The following is a 21,522-nucleotide window of genomic DNA, read 5'->3' on the forward strand; positions in this document are numbered from 1 at the left end:
AAACATTTGCATCAACAAACTTCATGTATGGAGTATTCCTTGATCCCCTTTTTATAGGGCAGTAGTGAATATAAGGGATAAATATTGTAAAGGCAAATCATTATCTTAATTAGCGTGAAACTGAAGCAGAAAAAGCTCTCAGCAGTGTCAAAACAAATACTGCATACAAACTGCTTTTGTGTTTCCTTCTGGAAGAAATGAGTTTATATTACTCTGGGAAGTTTATGCTACTCCAGTACAGCTAATGCTTCCTATTATTTTAAGATGTATGTTAGGCTGTTAATGAAACCGAAACATTTCTGAACTCCTTTTGGGTGGTGCTTCCCCACAAACAGATGATCTTGATAGACAACCAAGACTCTGTGTTTTGTCTTTGTTATGAATTTTACATCTCCTCTGATATGCCCTAAACGCCGACAATTAACACTAGCTCACATGACAAACAGGATTTCTATCACAACCTGAATCTCTGAACAATGTTCCTAAATCTCAACAATCCACTGTATCCATCTGGAAGCTAGGATGGCTTTGCGAATTCAATATAAAAGTTGAGCATGGCATATTAAATTAATTCTAGTTTTCCTAATGGAATTAAAAGAAACACCTCTGCAAGGGAATCTGGCACATACCTAATTTCCTCTTACACGTGTATTTCAAATACTGCTTGCAGCTTTAAGTCACACTTAATATTCACTGATCAAAGTAGTTCAAGGCATTTCCCATTTATTAAATAAATGGGATTATTTTCACTGGGTACATTAAATGTTAAGACAGTGTCAGGCTCCAGATTCTGGTGAAGTCACTTCCAAATACATCCCTAACTCTTCCCCAAGAAAGTTACAGAAAGAAACAGAATTAGATAGTGAAGAAACACAAACTAATGTGGTAACAGAAAAAGAAATCACTGCTCTATACCCCTGCATGCTACTACAACCAAATATTTTGGTATTTTTAAATGCAAAATAGGTTGAGAGAAGGGGACTTGGTGGCAGGGCTTAGATGCAAACATGCCCCTTATCACCCAGTACATCTCTAAGAGTTGCTTGATTTTCTTCTTGCTACTACTTAGTAAATCTAGTGTCATACATTAACAGCAACAAAAACTTGTACCTGACAAGTTCAGAGCAAAGTACAAGCGTGTCTAAAATGTAATAAACTAATGGGAAGAGTATGAGAGAAAGTAATTCTGATAATCATGTTCCATTTCCTTAATTCCTAGAGGGCCTGGTACGCTGAAGTCACAAAGAAGAATTTGCAGAACATGGCTTGAAGCTGTGGGAGAACATGGGCAGTATTCTGGAATACTGTATATGGAAGAATCCAGTCCTCAGCCTCCTCTAGGCGACCTTAATACCAAGCATGAGACACCTGGATGTCTAAACTAGTCATCTTAAACACCTTTCATCATCAGTGTTCAGAAATAAGCATTTCTAAACAGTGAGTCACTTTGTTCTAAGATTCATGTCTAAACCAAGATTGTACATTTTGTCCACTGAAGGCGTTTTCCTTCACAGACCAGCTCAGAGTTCCAACTTCTAGATATCTGAAGTGAGATGCCTGGCAAATTTCCATAATGCTGTAACATCTGTTTTGAACTGCACATAAAGATTTGTTAGATAAAATCTTGTAGAATATTCTTAGAGATGATTCAATGGCAGCTTCTTGGGAAGGTTACAGCTCAAGCCCATCCAGCAAAAAGCGGGACAAGTTTTTTTCCACAATACACAACTTACCTGGGAACTCAGAAATGGCAGAGTCCCCACCTTAGTGTAACTTACCTTAACAGCAACCTGAAGGTCTTCCTTGCATTTGATATGAGACTTCTTCAGCACACAAACTAAGTTGTTTTCTATTTGTTATTAACAGACATTTTGGAACCAACTTAACAATTTAGCTACAGAAATCCAATTTTCTGCCGGAATTGGTTAAATTTGTATGATCTCCAGCATGGTAAACTTCAAGTTACCTCCCCCTTAAATAAGCCCTCCAAACTCACTGCCTCAAACCCTGTATTTCTGTCTTCTAGAAACAAATCTCTACAGCAATAAGGACATTTTAAGTGATATGGTTATATGGACACTTGAAATTATATTACAACTGAGAGTGTCATAAAAATATGACACAAAATAATCCTTTATGGCTACATCTAGGTCTTTCTCACCTAATTTTAGGCATGTTTAAAACACTACTGATTTTGACAAAAATTACAGTTTCTTTAGGATAAACTTAAAGAAAATAATAATCAAGTTTATCAAAATAGAGATCTTAAAGAGTTTGCTATAAAAAAGGCACAGGACCCAAGCAACAAAATATGCAGGGAAAAATTATAACCATTTAAATATTTGATGTGGGTAAATACAATTAAAATATATTTTTAAAAGCTACCCTGTGCTATCATAATAAACAACAATTTAGGGGAGCTGTTTAAAAATTACATCTAAAAACCCTCATCTTAATTTATAAACTTATGAGTTACTTTACATACACAACATGTTTAATACCTAGGTTTATTCCTGAAAATAAAATGTAAATTGGCTAAAGTGTGGATAAGAAAGCTCTGAGAATTGAAATTCTGAACTCATTTATCTTCAAGTGAATAAATATTAGACACCAGGTCATGTGTTCTGTAAATGTGACATGTAAGATTTCATTGGAAGTTCCACCACTGCATCACAAAATTACTTATCTGGAGTCAATCAAAAACTGTCATTAGAAGAAAGCCTTTTTCAGGCTACAAAGCAGCATTTACTTACCTTCATGTGTGTTACAAGGGTGCTACTCAAAACCTGCAAAAATATCCAAGGCAATATCTCTGCCTAATAACCCCTTTAAGATGTGTTCTTGCGTGTGTGGAGAATGTGTGAAGTATGAACACATAAATAGAAAGAAAGGGGAAAAAAAAAAAAGAAAGTGCTGCCTCCCCTCCAAACTTAAAAGTAAAGAATGGTCCTTAAATTATTTCATGTAAGGAAGCAGCAGGAAGAACCTGGATACTCTTGACAGTTAAAAGCTGTTTGGAGAAGTGTAAAGTAATGTTGCATACCACGTTGCAGATTTCATTCTTGGCACTAGGACTGAAAATGCAAGACCTGAGAGATAAGTGCCAAATCTAAATTACAAAAACACAATTCAAATTAGTACAGTCAGCTTTTGATTCATGGTGCATACTGTGCAACCCCTTTGTAAAGCTTAGCACAAACATATCGATACTTACCTTTTCTAGATCAGAAACTGTTATTGTCTTTATGGGAAAAAATTTAAAGCTTAATCACATAGTTTTTCATCCAGAAATCAGCTGGGTAGATTGACAGGCATCTTAACCATACAACTGGCATATGATACAAATGAACCTTCTATAAAGTGTCTCCCATTCATGCGTATCGTGTGAGAATCTTTGAAGGTGAAGAAAAATATTTTGGTGCCATATTAATTAAAAAAAAAATTAAATTAAAAATAAATATAAAGAACCCCAACTCCTAACTCCCTAGTCTTGCAGAGCCAAGAATGGATGGGTAATTCAAAGAAGAATGTAAATGGTTATTCAGGAATATCCCTATGCGATACATACATTTGAACAACAGTGAAGATGAAATGGCAGCAGTCCTTTCAGGCTTTACAGCATTGTAATTATGATCGCTTGCCCAGGACGGTGTGCTGTGCTCTGCTGCTGGCTCTCTAGCAAAAGCTTGAGTGTTTGCCTCAGTCTTGGCAGCTGGCAAAACAGTCTTCTTCACACTGATCTCTCTTTTCTCAGGAAGATTTCTCTTTTGGTTTGACAGAGGCTTAGAACCTGCCTGTATGATTAAAAGAAGCTTAATTACTAACAATCATCAAATCTATTTTACAAACAAGCAGAGATATAGTTACACACCCACATCTCCTTTACAGTAAGCTCCAGTAAACACACTTACAATGATGTGATTTCACACTTAGATTCATAGAATGGTTTGGGTTGGAACAGAATTTAAAGATCACTTAGTTCCAACTCCCTTGCCACAGACAGAGACATCATCCACTAGCCCAGGTTGCTCCAGGCCCCATCCAACGTAGCCTTGAACACCTCCATGACCTCCCTGGGCAACCTGTTTCAGTGTCTCACCACCCTCACCTTCCTAACATCCAGTATCAGTCTCCCCTCTTCCAGCTTAAAGCCAGTGCCCCTTATCCTATATCACCACAAGCTCTTGTAAAAAGTCCCTCCCCAGCTTTCTTGTAGCCTCCTGAGGCAGAGGAAGGCTGCTCTAAAGTATCTCTGGAGCCTTCTTTTCTCCAGACTAAACAACCCCAACTCCCATTTTATCCTGCTTTGGTAGGCTCCACATTGTTATCCTCACTGGGCATTTTTGAACAACAGCAGTTTCATTTAATTTTCAAGTCTATAAAGCAGAGGTGATATACACTGATACTTCAGGGTAAGAATGGTTAAAAACACCACCTCAGAACAACAGAATTTATCACCAAGTTGTGGTGTTGGTTGTAAAAACTACTGCCCATTTTATAGTGGTTTTAAAAGGGGAAGGAGAAGGCTTTGATTTCACTGTTTTGCTTCCCCAAAGCACACAGACAATGCAGTCACATTAGCTCACAATTCAGTTAATTCACAATTCAGCCCAAAGTCTGGTAACTCAGAGTTTTAAAAAGTAAAATTAATTTGGAATTAAATTGTAATTTCAAAAGATGTACTGCTGGCACTCTTTTCCCCCCAAAAGTAAATTATTTTGGAATTAATTAAAAGAACTTCTAAAAGTTTGCTGCCATCTAGAAGGCACTAGCACGAAATTACTCTATCTTGAGGCAATTAAGATTTTTTTAAATGACAGCAAAGCCTTTTACTGTCTGAAGAATTAAATAAGCACAAAACCAGACTAGAGAATCAAAATAAAATGTATTAGAAAGCTCCTCTTCAATGCAGAACTTGGCAGTTTTGACTCAAAAAGGAGAGCACAGAAACAAGCCACTGTGCTTCAGGACAAGCGTATTGGATCGTCAGCTTACCTGCAGCTGAGATTTTGGCATGCCAGGTTTTTCAGATTTTGGTTTGCTCTTCTCTTTAGGTTTTGCTTTTGCATCTTTGCCAGCACTTAAAAACTTCATAGTGGCTGCAGCATGTTTGAGAATGCAGTCGTTGCTGCAATACACAGAGTCAGGCTGAGCCAGATTGAAACAGCCAGGGCCAATGCACTTGGATGCACCGGGAGCTTCAATCACCTACAGATTGAAACAGGAGTGAGTGCAAACTTCAAAGAGGAAACAACAGAAACATAACTTTAGACCAGGAGGAAATGCTTACATGCTGCGTATAGACTGCAGCTGTGACTGTTAGTGACTTGCACAACTGCCAGCATGAAAACAACTTTTAGTCATGGTAACACAGAAACAGCCCCCATGTTTTCAAAATGTGTTTTCCAGTGGTTAGTTTGCTGGTAGTGAACTAAAGGAGACTGGCCTCCTCAAGCACATAAATGCTTTTTTCTGATCCTCTATTTCATCTGAGATATGTCCTTAGTCATGCAGAACTAGTTTCACAAGAGCAAGGTTTCCAAAACACCCTTGACTAATGTCACCATCAGCTGCTGCCCTCAACAATGCATGTCAAAGGAAGCACTTAGCTATTCATGGGTACAAATCATTCCTGCTCTACAGCTTCACCAGCTTTAAGCTGGAGACTTGTAAAATTAAACACAACCATTCTACATGATTTTGCCACAGCCTAATACTTCTTACACACTGAGAAGTGTGCAGATGCAGTCTGTATTTTCTTCTACTTCACATTAACTTGTTATTTATAGTGAAGTGTTATACATTGAGCACTTCAAATGCTAGGATAAGAAAATAGCTTGTTCCTTGAAAAGAGTACATTAGGTGTAACAAAGCTTAGAACTATCTGAAAGCTCTTTAGGCTCAAACACATCAAGGTATTACACTCTTATAGGCCACTCCTAAAAATGCTGTACAACTGACTCAACACATTGAGCTCTAGAGAGCCTCTTCCTTATCAATAAACTGCAATTTGTAATTACCAAAACTAAGCTTTCTAGAAGTATTTCCAGTTTAAAAAAAAAAAAAAAAAAATGTACTGTGTGGTTTATTTTTCCCCAGCTAAAGGTCATTAATACAGTTAGACAATTCGCTGCAGTCTGATAAAACCTGGGTTTGGGAATTTTCCCATAAAAATTAAGTTTATGCTTTAAAATACTTTTTCATCATGTACATGTTTAACAGGGATGTACAAGGAAGAAGTACTAATTCAAGTTCCCCAAGAAGCACTTCAGACTGAGCTGTCATTTCTAATTAAGGGCATTTACTCAGATGATCACAAAAACCTCCACTGTTGATGTTTGTACATATTTCCAGGAGTCTTAACCATTAGCCCAAATGATACAGCTACAGGTGCTTACAGCCAGCCACAAAGAGGACACTTCCTCAAAGTGTTCAGATAACAGATAGACTGGATAGGGATTGATCAGTTACCGTAATTTGAGCACAGTGATTTTGCCTAGAATGGGCAGGGAATTCTGCAGATAGAGCAGTGCTAGTTTACACAAGCTAGAGAGGGACCGTAACTGAGGTGTGAGGGAGAGCAAAGGGTGAAACACACAGAACCCCAGCATGGTGGGGGTTGGAAGGCACCTCTGGAGATTATCCAGTCCAATCCCCCTGCTACAGCAGGGTCAACCACTGCAGGTTGACCAGCTGAGTTTGGAATCTCTCCAGAGAAGGAGACTCCACAGCCTCTCTGGGCAGCCTGGTCCAGTGATCCAGGAAGGAAGTTTTCCCTTATGTTCTGTTCAGGTGAAACTTCCTGTGTTCTAGTTTGTGCCTGTTGGCCCTTGTCCTAAACACAGACTTGACTATTCAGTTTTCTCAAAACATGGTATCACCTGGCAAACACAGGTAGAGCAGTTGGGTTCCATTTGCAAATGTGAAAAGAATACCTAAAACATGAGTTCTTCCATAAAGAGCAACGAGTTAATCATTATATTTTTATTTCACTAAAGAAGAGATGCCAAACATGTTCAAATACCTTATTAGCGTGCTCGTATCAAAGAGTAATTCATGACACTCAGAGGCAAAACTTAAAATACTGTTAGTGAAATGCATACCAGCTCCAACAGAAATGGACTCTCAAGAGCTATGTGTAGAACCACCCCCCCCACAACTATGTTTGAAACAACTTCCGAGTAAACTATAACTTTCTACACATTTATCTTCAAACAGCAAATATTTATATATTAAGCTCAGGCTGTTCTGATCTCTACATTAAGCTCACTACACTGATAGGAACAGCTCTGATATTTGACTAGAAGTGGAAGGGCTTGTTCCGTAAATGTAGAAAATGCTCTCCAACAGAATGATTCCTCTAGAGGGATCTTATACTCAAACATGTAATATTTATTCTAGAGGTGATTTAAAAGTTTAATGATTAGGTGTGAAAGAACAAATTTGTACAGAAAAAAAAAAGGAATAGGAATAGCTGTGGCATTCTAACAGCAGATACACTTACCATGTTCCTCAAGGCATGGCAAGAAGGAAAATGTTTCAGAATTTTGTATTACTGCAGTAGCTCAGGCAGTACAAAGGCAACCACCACAGCATGAAGTTTTAAAATCTGCGTGCATTGAGCTGAAGAAACTTCTTTGTATTTTAAGATGGACATGGAACTTGTCATTTACATAAGTTTAAATTTTCTATATCCTATGCCAGAATTTGCAGTAATTTGAAATATGCATTTTTATGTTAAAAAAGGTTAAAACAATTCTCTAGTACTAAGAACTTCAAGAAGCATTGGGACAAAAATCAAAACTTCAGACTAATTAGAAGTACAGAGAAGTCCAGCTGGAATTAACTGAACACACACTTATTAATGTTTAAAGCTTCACTGGAATTGAAAATGTCGAAGACTGTTTCAGATTATTTCAAAGCCTGTACAAACTAGTCCAGGACTCTACTATTTTTCATTTAAAGAACACTTCCAAAATAGTGTATAGAAAGGGCAGAACAGTACAAATCATTTCCTTACACCTAGATGTACTTTTTTTAATCCCCTACTTAAAAATAACTCCTAGTTCCTGCACTAATTGAACTATGGATAGACTTCTGCTAAACAGTAAATATTTAGCATATTTTTCAGCTTCATATTTACCTTTAAAAATTAAGTCAGATTTATAGCAGTACTCAGTGAAACACAAAAAATAAGAAACTTTTTAAATACTTACAGGTTGAAATATCTTTAGTTTTTTCTTCCCACTTGGATTTGCAGCTTTTTCAATCCTACCCTTGATTCCTTGGTCCTCCACAGATTTTTGTTCAACTGTTCCTATGCTTGTGAATTCTGTGCCATCCACATTTACTTGCCCTGCTTTAGCTTCCTGCTGGTCTGCTTCTGAAACAGGCTCATCCTGTCCCTGGAGAATGGTGCAGTTTGGACAGATATAGTCCTCACCATTCCTTTCCAACAATCGCCCTCGAGCCTCAGAAATACCCACGCAGTCACCATGAAACCATTCCTCACATCTATCACAGCAAATCATAAACCTGAAAAGAAAATCCAAGGAACAGGAAAACATGGTGAAGCCTAAGACTAACTCTCAACAGATACATCAAGCAGCAGATCTTGTACCCCACTGAAGTAGCACTACAGTATTCTGCCCCGCTGTTAATTTCCGCATTTTTTTTTTACCCCCTTTTGAGTATTTGTCATAAATTTCCCTTCAAACAAGCCCAAGAGCTCATCTACATACACTCAAGAAGTAAGCATTAGGCTTAATTTTTCATCATTGAAAAATTCCAACTACTTGCCCTGCATTTTGAGTTTAAACCTTCCCCTACCTGTTGTTATGAGGCTGACGACAGATACAGTACAGTGCATTTGGGTCATAAATCTCAGACTCAGGTTTGCTTTTGGGCACCTCTTCAGGTTCTTCATCTGTGATCCCTTTTGTGCCAAGGACTGGCTTGGCTGCCTCCTGAACCTGAAAATCTTTAATGTCTTCCTCAGACACAACCACTTGACTTGCAATCTCGGTGCTGTCTGCAGTCTCAGGCTCTTGTTTGACAGGCAGCTCAAACTCAGCTTGTTTTTCAGGCTGGGCATCACCTGTTTCTGTAGGATCTTGTTCCGAGCTTCCTTTCCTCACACGGTTCTGTACATCCTTCAGGATCAGCTGCACAGGTTTCTCTTCAACTTGTTTCTTTCTTAGTCGATTCTGCAATTCCTTGAGTGTTAACCCATCACTGTCGCTATCTGAAGTATGATCTTCCTCTCCCTCCTCTGCTTCTTCTTCCTCTTCTTCGTCCTCCTCCTCCTCTTTTGCCAGTCTGCTTTTAGAGTCTTTCTGTTCCTTGCTACTCCTGGTGACAATCCGCCGAGTCACAGGTTTTGTATCTGGAGTGCTCTCAACACTGTCTTCTGAAGCAGTTTCAGCATCTGTGGCTGGACAGGATGCTGCTTCACCTGACTCCTCTAGAACAGTAGGAACAATCCTCCTTCCTCTGCGTCTTACTGTTGTAAGAAACTCTTCCACTCTTTCTGTTCGCTTTGGTTGCCGGCCACTACGCCTGAGGTTCAAGCTCTGCTGCTGCTGTGGCTGCTGTTCACTAGAGTCCACATCAGCGTCTCCAGCACTCTCTCGCTTAGCAATTGTAGTCCTCCGAAAGCCCCAGGTTTTCCTGAACTCTTTACTTGTAGGCTTGATATTTTTTTGTTCTTCCTCATTGCTTTGTTCACCTTTCTCATCCAAAACTGATGCTAAAAACAAGCGAATAGTTATTAATCACCAGTTAAAGAGAGATGCTTTTCTTACAGGTTTCCAGCAAAGTATTACTTCCTTTGTGATATCTCCACTTCACTTTATGACCTTGTAAATGCAATACAACAGCAGTAGCAGACAACTGCATCACTGAACACAGTGCCAACATAATCCAGCTGTTAGAACCTTTTATTTATGTATATACATATGCACACACAACGGACAAATAAGCACGTTTTCTGCTCCATTTAGAAGGAAGAAAACTTACCAGGAGAACTGTTTTCCATGTTGTCAGTATTAGATACAGATTCTAATGGCACTGGCTGTGAATTTACAGCTTGTTCCATAGCATGGGCACTACTGTCCCCACCCTGAAATGCTGAAAAGAAACATAAGGTTCAAAACTCAGAATCAAAAACATATTCATAGCCTAAGTAATTATTAAATATTCTGATGTAATCTCACTGTATTATTGCAAGAAATATTTAACATCAGTGGCTTGAAGTTCAAGTTAACAAAAAGTGGACCGAACTCCTTCAAAGAGAAAGTACTAAGTTAAATATGCAGGTTTGGACACCACACTGATGTATTTTATTAAGCAGCCTTAGGATTTTGGGTGTTTTCTTACATTTCTCAAATGGTAAGAGAGCCCAGTCCCCAGGGACTTTCATGGTATGAACCCAATCCTGGGGCAAGAAAAACAAAGATCTATAGCAGTTCTACTCTGGATACAGGAATTACATAATGGAGTGCCGTGAAAGATCATAGAGGAGAATAAGGAGTCATCTGAGGAGACAGTACAGACAGTGAGTGTTTGAAAGGTAAGGATTGAATCTGGTATGAGTAACATTTTCTGCTAGAAAGGATTATTGATTACCTGCAGTAGGATAAGAAACAAGGTAGAAACAACACTCAGTTGAAAGAAATTCAAAGCTACCACTGGTTAAATAATATAGGATTAGTCAAAGAATGATGAGGGTTTGAATTTTAAACCAAAAGTAAAACAAGAGGAAACTCCTAGTCCTCCTTGTTACAATAACCTAGGTCTGCATCTTGTCTATTAAACAGTTTAGCTGCACTTTTTCAGTTGATTCAGAAACACTAGTAGGTATTCAGGATAAAGCAGCAACACCTTCATTATTTCTCTAATAGTTTATGGATAGAATAACATGAAAGAACAAACCAAAAAATAATCTCAATTACCTCTAGGGGGAAAAAAAATAAAAATTGTGTTGAATGAAGCTGGAGAAAGGCTGCTCCCTGCCACGGTTCTTTACAAGAAGGGTTTCAGCCTGTATGATCTACCAGAATGACAGGAAAAATACCCAAACCCAAAGAAGGTTCAGTAAAGAACCTTCAACTATCACAGAGGAAAAATAATAATAATTAAAAAAAACAAAATCTGTGTTAACAGCCAGGATGTCTTTTTTTCCTCACAAGTCTTCTCCAGCAGACTAGGAGACTTTCTTATTTAAGTAGGCAAAGCAAATGAGAGAGAGAAATCTGAGACTGAATTTTGAGTAACTCAAGAGCTACCTGATTAGAACAAGTATTAAAGTTAGTATTACATTATGGTGCAGTGTTTCACACAAGCTGCATGTCAGGTGAGTGCTCTAATGCAGACACTATGTTTTGCAGTCATTGCAATCACATTACTCACATGGAACTCTAAGTATACTTTAATGAACCATGTAAACAAAACCAGTAACAACATCAAAGACTCCTCAACTTTCCTCCAAGAATATTTTCTAATAGCTAGCTATATGTCTATTCCTGGCTCAAGAATTGCACAGCTAAGCTAAAAGGGAACATGAATACAATTCCTAAAGAACAGCACTTGCTGAAAGAATCAAAGAATATTTCTAACACCAGATATATGACAGATAAATATTCCAGAGACACCCTTTAGTAAGCGCTTCCCCACTCTCGCAGTGTACAGTGGTGATAAATGCCTCCTGAATTCATATACCGAATCGGCTGCATTAATGTTCTGCCTTATCAAACATTTCTCTACAGTGCAACTCCTCTGTTTTCTGTCACTGTATAAAACAGTGCTACAACAGAAACATTAAATGTCAAAGCTATGGAAACAAACATTCAAGCAGGTCTGGTAAAAAAAACTAGCACATTGTAACTTAAAAGTCTTTCCAGTGAGAGACTATAAATGTTGCTGTAAAACCAGCAGACTCCAGAACATCAATTGAAATAGTAAGTCATTACTTTTAACATTATAGCTAGAATGAAAAGTTCATTTTCAGCCTGTAGTATACAGGTAAAAAGCTGAAATTGCTTCAACCCTGTACAAAATTCCATTAAATTCTGCTGTAAAAAAATCATTAACTGTAATCCTAAAAATGTTTTAAGATAAATACCACTAAAATGCTATTAATACCAGAAAAAGGCTGTGATCGAAGCAAGGCAACAAGTCAAAACAGTTAAAAGTTTACATCTTTGTTTACCTTGGAAGATGAAGAAATCTTAAAAGCTAAAAGCAGAGGTAATTGAAATTCTGAGATCTAAATTCCAGATCAAAAGCAAAGAAATAGGAAGTCTCTTCAATGTCTTCCACAAGCTTTACCTGACACAGCATTAGATACTCGAATGGTCTCTCCCTGCAGAGCTGAATGAAGCAGAAAGCCAGACGAGGGCAGCAAAGGATCAGAGTCATGCAGCATTATCCATCCAGCCCATGATTCAGAAAGGTCAGACTCAGGCTCTGAACTGCAAACAGGACCAAACTCTGCCAATTCTCCTTTTCCTGATGGCTCCTGGGGAACAACAAAAAACAAACAAACAAAAGAGAGACAAAAATAAGACACTAGTATCTTTATGGACTTGCCTTACTATTGCTTACGTAAATTTGGGACTGTTTGGCTTCTGTTACAATATAAACCAAATTCTGTTTATTTTGCCTTCTTGGTAGTTTTCTACTTCCAGAGAGACACAAACTGGAAAGAAAAGCCCAAGTAAAGCAATACCAAAGGCACACCACCTCCGCCACTTACCAACAGCTGAGACCTTTGACTAGACTCATGCAGAACATGAGTCTACTCTGAGCAATCCATTGAGATCCCATGAAGGCTTCCAGAACAGCAACAAGCTTAATCAACAAGTCTACTTCATTTATAGTGTTTAAAAGCATTCTGAGAGTGAAATTTAATAAGCCTAAACAGTCTAATGAAAAGGCAGAATATTTTAAGCTCTACTAGCATGCCTAAGGTTACTGTAAGGCAGATTTACCAGTCTGTACTAAATTCCATCACAGAATTCTGACATCTGCAGCTTTGAGGATTTTAGTCCAAGTGACTACTCAGTAGTTTTGGATACTAAAAATTTATAGTTGAACTTTAGAATTAAGGAATATTCCATGCCACTTTATTTCGAGTGCAGCAGATTGTATCAATAACAAAACATTTTTCCAAAAATCTCACCCTCAGAAGACATTTCCTAATCACAAAGTATTTATTTGAAACATCTGAATAACTACTTAGTCCAGGGTCTCAATTCACATGCGGAATGGCCATGAACATCTACCTATACCTGCTGCTGAGCTTGAAACTCAGCAGGAAATGCCTGCATTTAACCCAAAGTAGCCTACCAAACTACAGAGCACTGGAAAGGGATCCAAAAGGAAAAGGAAGACCAGAGGGACAGGACAGAAGTCAGTTTTTAACTGGCCTACATCAGGCAAAGAACAGCACTTAACTCAGACCCTGAGTGTTAGCATCTGCAGTTAAAAAAGCAGGGGATCTGCCACTACAGGTATAGGAAAAAACTGCAACATTAGTAATTCTTTCAAGGAATAAAAACCGATTCTGAATACTTCAGGTAGGGCAACACAAATTTAAGAACAGGTTAGATAATCCTTCATAGGCAGGTCAATATATAATCTGTCTTTTTAAAGAGTACCTCCTCCTTTCTCCCCTCTCCCCTCCCCACCACTTAAATCTCTCAAGCTTCCAACTCTTAAAGCAACTACTGTTTAGAAACACTTTTTACTTCCTAAGCAATGACCATCTCTAGGTGTCATGTCCCCTGTCCCAAAGATAGGGAGAGGTAAAAAGGCAAATACCTTCCCAAATCCACTGATTTCCACCAGTGGATCACTTCATTATTTTATGAATAAGAAGCATCAAAATTTGCATGACTGTGGCAAAGCAGAACTAGAAAAAAAAATAAACCAAATAAACAAAACACCTTGAGTGTATAGCTAGACAGGTATCAGCACTTCCTTCACCTGTACCTTCTCTGTAGGGATTACATACTTTATTCATATTTTTCCCTCAGCCAACTAGAACTACTCCAAAAAAAAGAGGAAGAATTTAAACAAAAAAAGACAAACTACTGTTAAAGATCCTAGTGCCATATCTCATGGCATTCAGTACCTGCTCTAATAGGTATTTTGCTCCATTGTCTGAATCAGTGATTGTATCCAGGGAGTCAGTCACTGATGGCTGAAGACAATCTGAGTTTAAAGTGTCGTCTTTTGTGCTGCAGTTCTGCAAAAACCTTTCAATCTCCCTGTTCAGAATCTCCAACTGATCACACATCGGGCAACTTTTAAATGATATGCCTGAAGGAAGAGGGAAAGTCAGCTAATCACTTCTTGTTCAACTCTTAACATTAAACTATGAAACAAACTATGCCTCTAGAACACACAAGAAGTGCATTCTGAGTAATTTATCCAGTAAGATACTAAAGGAAGAACTGTCTAAAGGATTGTCTTTGGAGTGCACAGTTATGTGTCTGTGCATTCAAGGCTCTTTAGAAGTATGATTGAGCCACAGAGCCAATCTCACCAGAGCATTCCAAAATCGGAATCACCATCCTCTCTTCTCAGGAGAGGTCTTGACTCCTTTGAAGGCACAATGTTAGTCATGCCCCATCCAGTGGCAAGGCTGCACACTGCACGGTCCACAGCTCTGATTTCACATAAAAAAGCATTTTTAACACAAACAATGATCAAAAACTAATAGATTCCATGCAAGAATCGTGCTGATTTTTGCGCTAGTGGATGTTTTCTAGTTGTTATATTACCTCTATTATCTACAGGAAAAAACAAAACAAAACAAAACTGTAACAGAACTGTAATTTAAAAACAACTTCAAATTTGAGAGGCATAAATATTCAGTACATTTAAAACACTAAAATCGCAGACCTCCCACATTTGCTGTAAAATGCTTGGATGTTTATTAATAGATATTAAGAGATATTATTAATATCTCTATTTTGTCCTCTCCCCATTTGGTCTAAATTATTTTTCATTTAAAAAATAGACTAATATTCAAACTTACTTTACATGTATCTGTTCTTGTAGACTAAACTTAAATGGCTAAAAGAAGTTGGAAAATCAAATATACATAAAAGCACAAACCCTTAACTGACAAGTATACTTTTAAACCTACATGCTTGCTTGCACTTCTAAATGAACACTCTACTAAATAACTTAAAACAAATATTCACTACAGTGTAAGGCAACTTTGGAAATCTACAAATACTTGTTTCTCTTCTCAACTCAGTATTGGTTTTTGCTCATTTTGGTCTCTTTGTTCAAGTTAACTATCTGATCTTAGTTGAGACAGTGACAAACCTAAGATGAAGCAGCAAACTGCTTCTCTTGTTTTAAAGGAGCTATCAGCTTACTCTTATTCCTCCTAATGCAGCACAATCGTATCTCTTAAGTTCTAGCTGGAAAACGAAAATTACTGTAGTTCCCCTGATAGTTCCCATCAGCATCATCCTGCCTTTCTGCCACATCTCCTTTAGAAGGGCTGTTACGTACTCTGAAAAAATTGAGGCAAGACTCTCTGTAAATGAGGGGCCATAAAGGCAAGGAGTTAACAATAAGCATATATATACTGTTGCTTATTTAAAACGTCCTCTGGTTTTGCTTAACAGCTCCTGTGGTAAGCAATCTTCACTGTGAAAATGGGTAAACTTTTAAAACTAACTGCAAATAAAGTCAGAAACCCAAACCAAGAGTTTCTTAATCGGGGAGTGGGGGGTGGAAATCTCTTCTCTTTTTGTATTTGTGAATACAAACCCCGGGTTAATTTACATGATTACATAACATTGACAAAGGACTCACACTACTCATTAAATCCACAATTACGGACTACAAAGTACAACACTATTTGGGCTGCTACTATCTTGCTCCCTACTCCCATGTTCAGTTAACATTCACCCACATACCTCTGCCACAGAAACAGTCACCTGGCTCCTTAAGTAAACACTCAGCCTATGAATTCAGCAAAAAAATGAACCCATCAAAGAGTGATCCAAAAGGATTAAAAAATTTACACTATGTCAAGACATGCAAGAACAGGGATAGAAAACAAGATCTCCTTAAGCAGGCTGAGCTCTGTAGCATCTTGCTATCTCATTCAAAATGTGCACACAATCATCCGTGCAGCACGTGCTCCTCAGATCTCAGCCAGCAGGATTTCAGCCACTGTATCCTCAGTCAAGACTCTTTTAAGCTTGAAAACTGTAATAACATGAGCATTCCAGGGACAGAAAACAGGTCACTTATCTAAAAGTGGAGAATTAAGCTGATACACAGTATCTTGAAAAAGAATATTCAGCCAAGAATTTTTTTATTGAAGTTTTCCCTCCCCCATTACTTTGCAGGTAAATTGTTCCAGTTTTTACCAAGTTAAGCACTTGAATTCATTCTGGACTCAAATTTCAGAAGCAATCAAAGCATAGACATATATCCTACCCTAGAAAAATCACAGAATCATCACAATTTTTCATTTCAATTTAGTCAACTATTCCAAAGCAGTGACAAACCAAAAAACACAGAGCAGACTACTCTGCAAGACTAGAGGCCACGACTCACACTCAGCACCCCTGTGGATTCTGTTAACTACTGCAGACCTGCATGGTTTTCAGAAATGCTGCAGCAGTATAAGCACCAATTTAACAAGAGACAGTTATGTCCAAATTGAAAATCCTGCTACCGCAACATGACTTGTTCACAAACACACAATGTATTAAAAATCTACCCTCCAACATGTCTTCATCAAACAACAACAAAGAAGTTTGTAATTTCACTCCACTCTCTGTAAATATATTACCCCTCTCACAAGGTAAGCATACTGCTACCTACTGCCATCTTTGTAACTTAACAGCATACAAACCTCAGACAGAAAGAAAGGCAGATGATTTGCTACTAACTCAGAGCTGAGAGGTCATAATTGCAGACAGGCAGCTTGAAGACACTTGGGTCTACTGAGGGTGACTTCATTAAGCCTTTTATTAGATGCCTCAATATAACATCTTAATCTGATGAGGACAGAGCAAAGCTTTTTAACGCCACCAATGTTTCCCAATCTTTTTGTGCTGATTTGTTTTAGATGAAGGCAAATTGAACACATCATTAACAAACAGACACCCAGATTACTATCTCCACTTTTATTTTTACTCTCACCTCCCTGAATATGTAATAAAATGTTCAGTAGGTCCACTGACTGCATCAAGACTTTGTCTCTTCTAGAACATACCATTTTAACTGTATTCAGAATTCCCTGCCTTGGTTAACTGGAAAGACTCCACTCAAAAAAAAGGATCTTAGTAATAAAACCTTTAATGTGAACTAAAAACAAACAAAAAAAAAAAAGTAACATAATTAATCCTTTATCTCAGGACTTGTGTACAAAAATACAAACCATGTCAGAATTCAGGGCAAATGCTTAATTTTCAGTTTACTAGTTCTTTGTTTGTTCTATTAAAAAAACCAAAACAACTAACTATCTTCTCCTTAACCTTCAGTGTCAACAACTAGATGACAATATATGAGGCACTTTATTCTCTGCTCTTAGACATCAACACTATCTTCAGTAAGCACGTTGCATGAATATTTTAGTCCAAATGATAAGTACCTGGCATTTATTAGTGCTCTTATTACCTCCTCACATACTCACCCCTACACAAGCACCCAAGAAAGCAAGCTTCACCTCATATTTAAGACTTGTGATAGACCCTAGTGCCTGCAAGAGTTGTTTCAGTGTGACCTGTAACATAACAAACGCTTCTGTGACAGAGAAACAAAAGTACTTTTTCTTTTGAAGTCTTCATACTGAAGCTGCAGTTAATGTTTCAGATTGAAAACTAGGGTTAGTGAGCAGACTGTTTGCATCTGCAAGGAAATTCAAAGCCTGAGTCTTACACTGATCCCACTGAAAATTACTTTGCATCCCTATTTGTCAAAGATGTCATCCAGAAAACCTGTGCTATTTCTGCCAAGCAGCAGCAAAATTAATCCCTCACATCAACAAGCATTACAAAAGCAACCCAAAAGAAGTCAGTAGGGCAAAACCTACTTTGTACAAAATGAACAGTTCCTTTCAGAGCATGGACAAAAGGTACAATCCATTGACCCCTAAGAACTAACAGGAAACAGGTTCTGCACTAGCACTGCAGAAAGCCATGTACACAGGGCTGCAGTGCAGCTCCCTAGTGCAGCTCCCTCCATCTGCTCCTTCATGAAAGATGCAAGACCAGACTACTTACAGGAGAAGCATCAGAAAATCAGATGACTAAGTACAACTAGTACATGGTCTTTCATTTTCATATAAAATGTACCCACTGCTTACTGACTTAAACATCTTCCTTCTAAAAGATGGATCGTTCAAAAAGTTGTGAAATTGAAATGTTGTGTAAAGAGAGAAGCAGTAAGAGTTGGAGAGTGACAGAGACAGCAGTCACAAGGTTCTGGTCTGGACACCAAGAAATGACAGAAAATTGTGACCCTGAACTCCTGCCCTGTACCCCAAATAATTTACTATCTCATTCCTTGGCTACTATAGGGAAGCTGCAGTTCAAAGTCAGAAGTCCAGACCCTTCTGGTCTGAAAGATATCAAAAACAAAATCTGTATGAAATATTTCAAGACTTATAGTTAGACCTAGAATAACAAAAACAAAGAGAAATAATGCCACAAGAACTGCAACACTGATCTGTAAACACTTTGCTGGCTATCATTAAACACACTACATTAATTCCAAGATTATACACAAGTCTACTACCTCATATACCCACAATACTAACAAGTCGCAGTTAATTCCTTCCCATTCTAGAGTCAATTTATTATTCCCATAAAAGAAAAATCACCAACAAAAACCCACATTAACAAGCTTTAACATTTGCACAACATAATTTAGTAACGTGTAATTCAGTAATATAGCTGTGCTCTCAGAAACACCCGTGCTAATTTAGAAAATGGGTACTGCTCTTAAAACACTGCATGAAGCAGGAATTACCTTTAGGCAAGTACAAACACTGCTACATAACCAAATTAGGGCAAACTATCACCAGGTTTTAAAGTAGCTTTTAGTACCAGAACATATTTCAAACCTAGATGCACATGACATGCTATTAATTTGTCAGGGATGGCACCACTGACACCTACAGCATAGTCTCACACTACAGCCTTCCACTCAGACTTGCTGCTTCTTCCCTCACCTCCCCATCTCCCTTCACAAAGACAGGTTCTAGGCTTGTAAAATTTCACTCTTCAGTGTTGGGTTGTGCCCTTCTTGAGCTTCTACTAAAAGTAACAGTACTGATGTGATCAGCATGGAAGATCAGGCTGCCCCAGGGTTGCACTGGAATACAAATATCTGCACCCTTTGAAGACGGTGGAAACAAAGCGTGTTCTGTGTGTAGTATCACAGCAGCCTCCAACGTGAAGGAGCTTCCCGTGGACACCACACCAATGGGATCAAATTTCACAGAGGGGGAAAAAAAAAAATCCCAAACAACAAACCAAAGCAATTCAGAGGCTTTCACACCTCTGTTGAGACCCCATCCCTTCGTCACTTGCTGACATTTTATCAAGAAATCCCTAAAGGTACTCTAAGATCTTCTGGTGTCATGATGTGGTATCACAAATAGTTCAGTGATGTTGGTACTACCACCCCTGGAAACTCAGACAGTCCATTTCAATGCTGCCTTGTGGTATGCAGATTCTGAATTTGAATATAACTTTTGTTGTTGTTCTTTGGTGTTGAGAAATTAATACAACTGTCCAAGATATGGTTCTAAACACTTGCCCTGTCCTGGTACAGGAGGGCCCATTAAACGCACAGTTACGTGATACCAAGTACTACCAATAAGCAGTGCAATTAATGAGATGTAAAATGGAAACATTCACTTCTTTTTAAATTTCCAATGATGCTGAAACAAACATTCCATTTTCTTCCAAATTCTTCTCTCATGAAGACAACACATTCATAAATTTCACAAGATCACCTTTTTCCACTTGAGAAAGGTATTGAAGAAATATTCTCAGGTATTGAAGAAATATTCTCAATTATCAATGAACTTTATAGCAAACCAGCCTGATAGCTTCCTCTTTAAAATAATTAAATGGATTAATTCCAAGAAGCTGAAAAAACAAGCTTCCCTTAAAAGCAATAAATGCATTCAGTTGGTCTCTATACTGGCGGTAAGTCAGAAATCAACATTTCCAAATTAAAATCTTTAGTCACTTATTATTTTAAGCCTTCCCTACTGTATGATTGAAATAAATACCCACACCACCATCCTTTCCATGACTCGTCACGCACTCACTTACCTTACACAGGCCTCTTAAGAAGGCCACTGCCTCACATGATGGAAAACTGCACACACAGGACAGCAATCCTGGGCGTTTGCAGTGTGGGACCTCCTGGAAGGGCTGAATATGTGCACAGAACAGAACTGCCAGGCACACACAGCACACCAGTGCACAGCAGAAGGCAGACAGAAAGGACAAAGAGCAAGTCCACAGCATTACAACTACCCCAAGCAAAAACACAGAAAGCAGCTCCCTGGTTTATGCAAAACAATACACACAAACACTGAAGTTTATTTTGATGTCTTTGAGGCTAGAAAAATCATCTTCCCAAGCAAAAAATGTAAAACTCCCTCTTCTCTGAGATTCCACCATGCAGTCACCAAAATTAAAAAAAAAAAAAAAAAATTAAAAAGAAAGGAAAAAGTCCAGACCCCTCAGTACGAAGTGCAGCAGAATGAGAACAGTACCAAGGATTCCAAGTGTATTTTACTCTAGATAAATAGCAAAAGGTGCTTCTTTGAACCAGAGTGATGTTGCCACAGCTAAATTCAGCCAAATATCTCAAAGAAACATTTAAGGCACTTTACCAGCAGGGCCACCAGAAATCTGGCAAACATGAAGATTTTATTTAATAACAGACAAGACTACAAACACAGCTCTACTACAGATGTTCACTGTCACAACTGAGCAAATTGGAAATGTTAAGGGGCTCAGTCGCTAATCCACAGAGCCCAGCTAGTGTAAGCTCCTCAGTCTGCGTAGTTACACCTGCAAAGCTGCCCTTTTACCTGCCTGAGTCCTATCTGCAGGGTGGGGTAGCAGGTGTGCACCATCCTGCTGCAGCCTTATCACTGTGGCTGCACATGTGATAAGAAACTCCATGAACACATTAGCCCAGGACCTCTCAAGTAGGGAAGCATTTCATTCTCAAGAGGATGCAAGACTGAAAGCTCACGCAAATTCTTTGAATGAAAAGAAGTTACCTTAGCAAAGACATTCTAAGATACTTGTGGAGACACTGGAGCTTTTGCCATCACAGCTGTTAGAGCAAAACTGTAACTAACGACTGTACTGGAGAACTTCAGTAGAGGTGAAACCTCAACATTAGTCACACAACACACATCCTCCAACCTGCTGTCCCTTAACTGTGTTTGATAAACAATTTTTTTTTCCTGCATTTGAGAAAACGAATTTTAAGAGGAAGGTATTATAC

General features: G+C 38.3%; 1 protein-coding gene across 1 annotated transcript in view; it reads right to left on the reverse strand.

The window, feature by feature from the left end:
* Positions 1 to 12,488, reverse strand: part of DIDO1 (death inducer-obliterator 1) — a 39,840-nt gene extending 27,352 nt beyond the window's left edge. The window contains exons 1-6 of the mRNA XM_054392025.1: positions 12,328 to 12,488; positions 10,018 to 10,128; positions 8,830 to 9,748; positions 8,217 to 8,535; positions 4,996 to 5,208; positions 3,569 to 3,794 (exon numbers count right to left, since the gene is read on the reverse strand). Coding sequence (XP_054248000.1) covers positions 3,569 to 3,794; positions 4,996 to 5,208; positions 8,217 to 8,535; positions 8,830 to 9,748; positions 10,018 to 10,128; positions 12,328 to 12,424 — 1,885 coding nt within the window. The 5' untranslated portion in view covers positions 12,425 to 12,488. The remainder of the gene's footprint in view (positions 1 to 3,568; positions 3,795 to 4,995; positions 5,209 to 8,216; positions 8,536 to 8,829; positions 9,749 to 10,017; positions 10,129 to 12,327) is intronic.
* Between the last annotated feature and the right edge of the window lie 9,034 nt (positions 12,489 to 21,522).

The sequence above is a fragment of the Indicator indicator genome, chromosome 24 (assembly GCF_027791375.1).
Source record: "Indicator indicator isolate 239-I01 chromosome 24, UM_Iind_1.1, whole genome shotgun sequence".
Lineage (NCBI taxonomy): Eukaryota > Metazoa > Chordata > Aves > Piciformes > Indicatoridae > Indicator > Indicator indicator.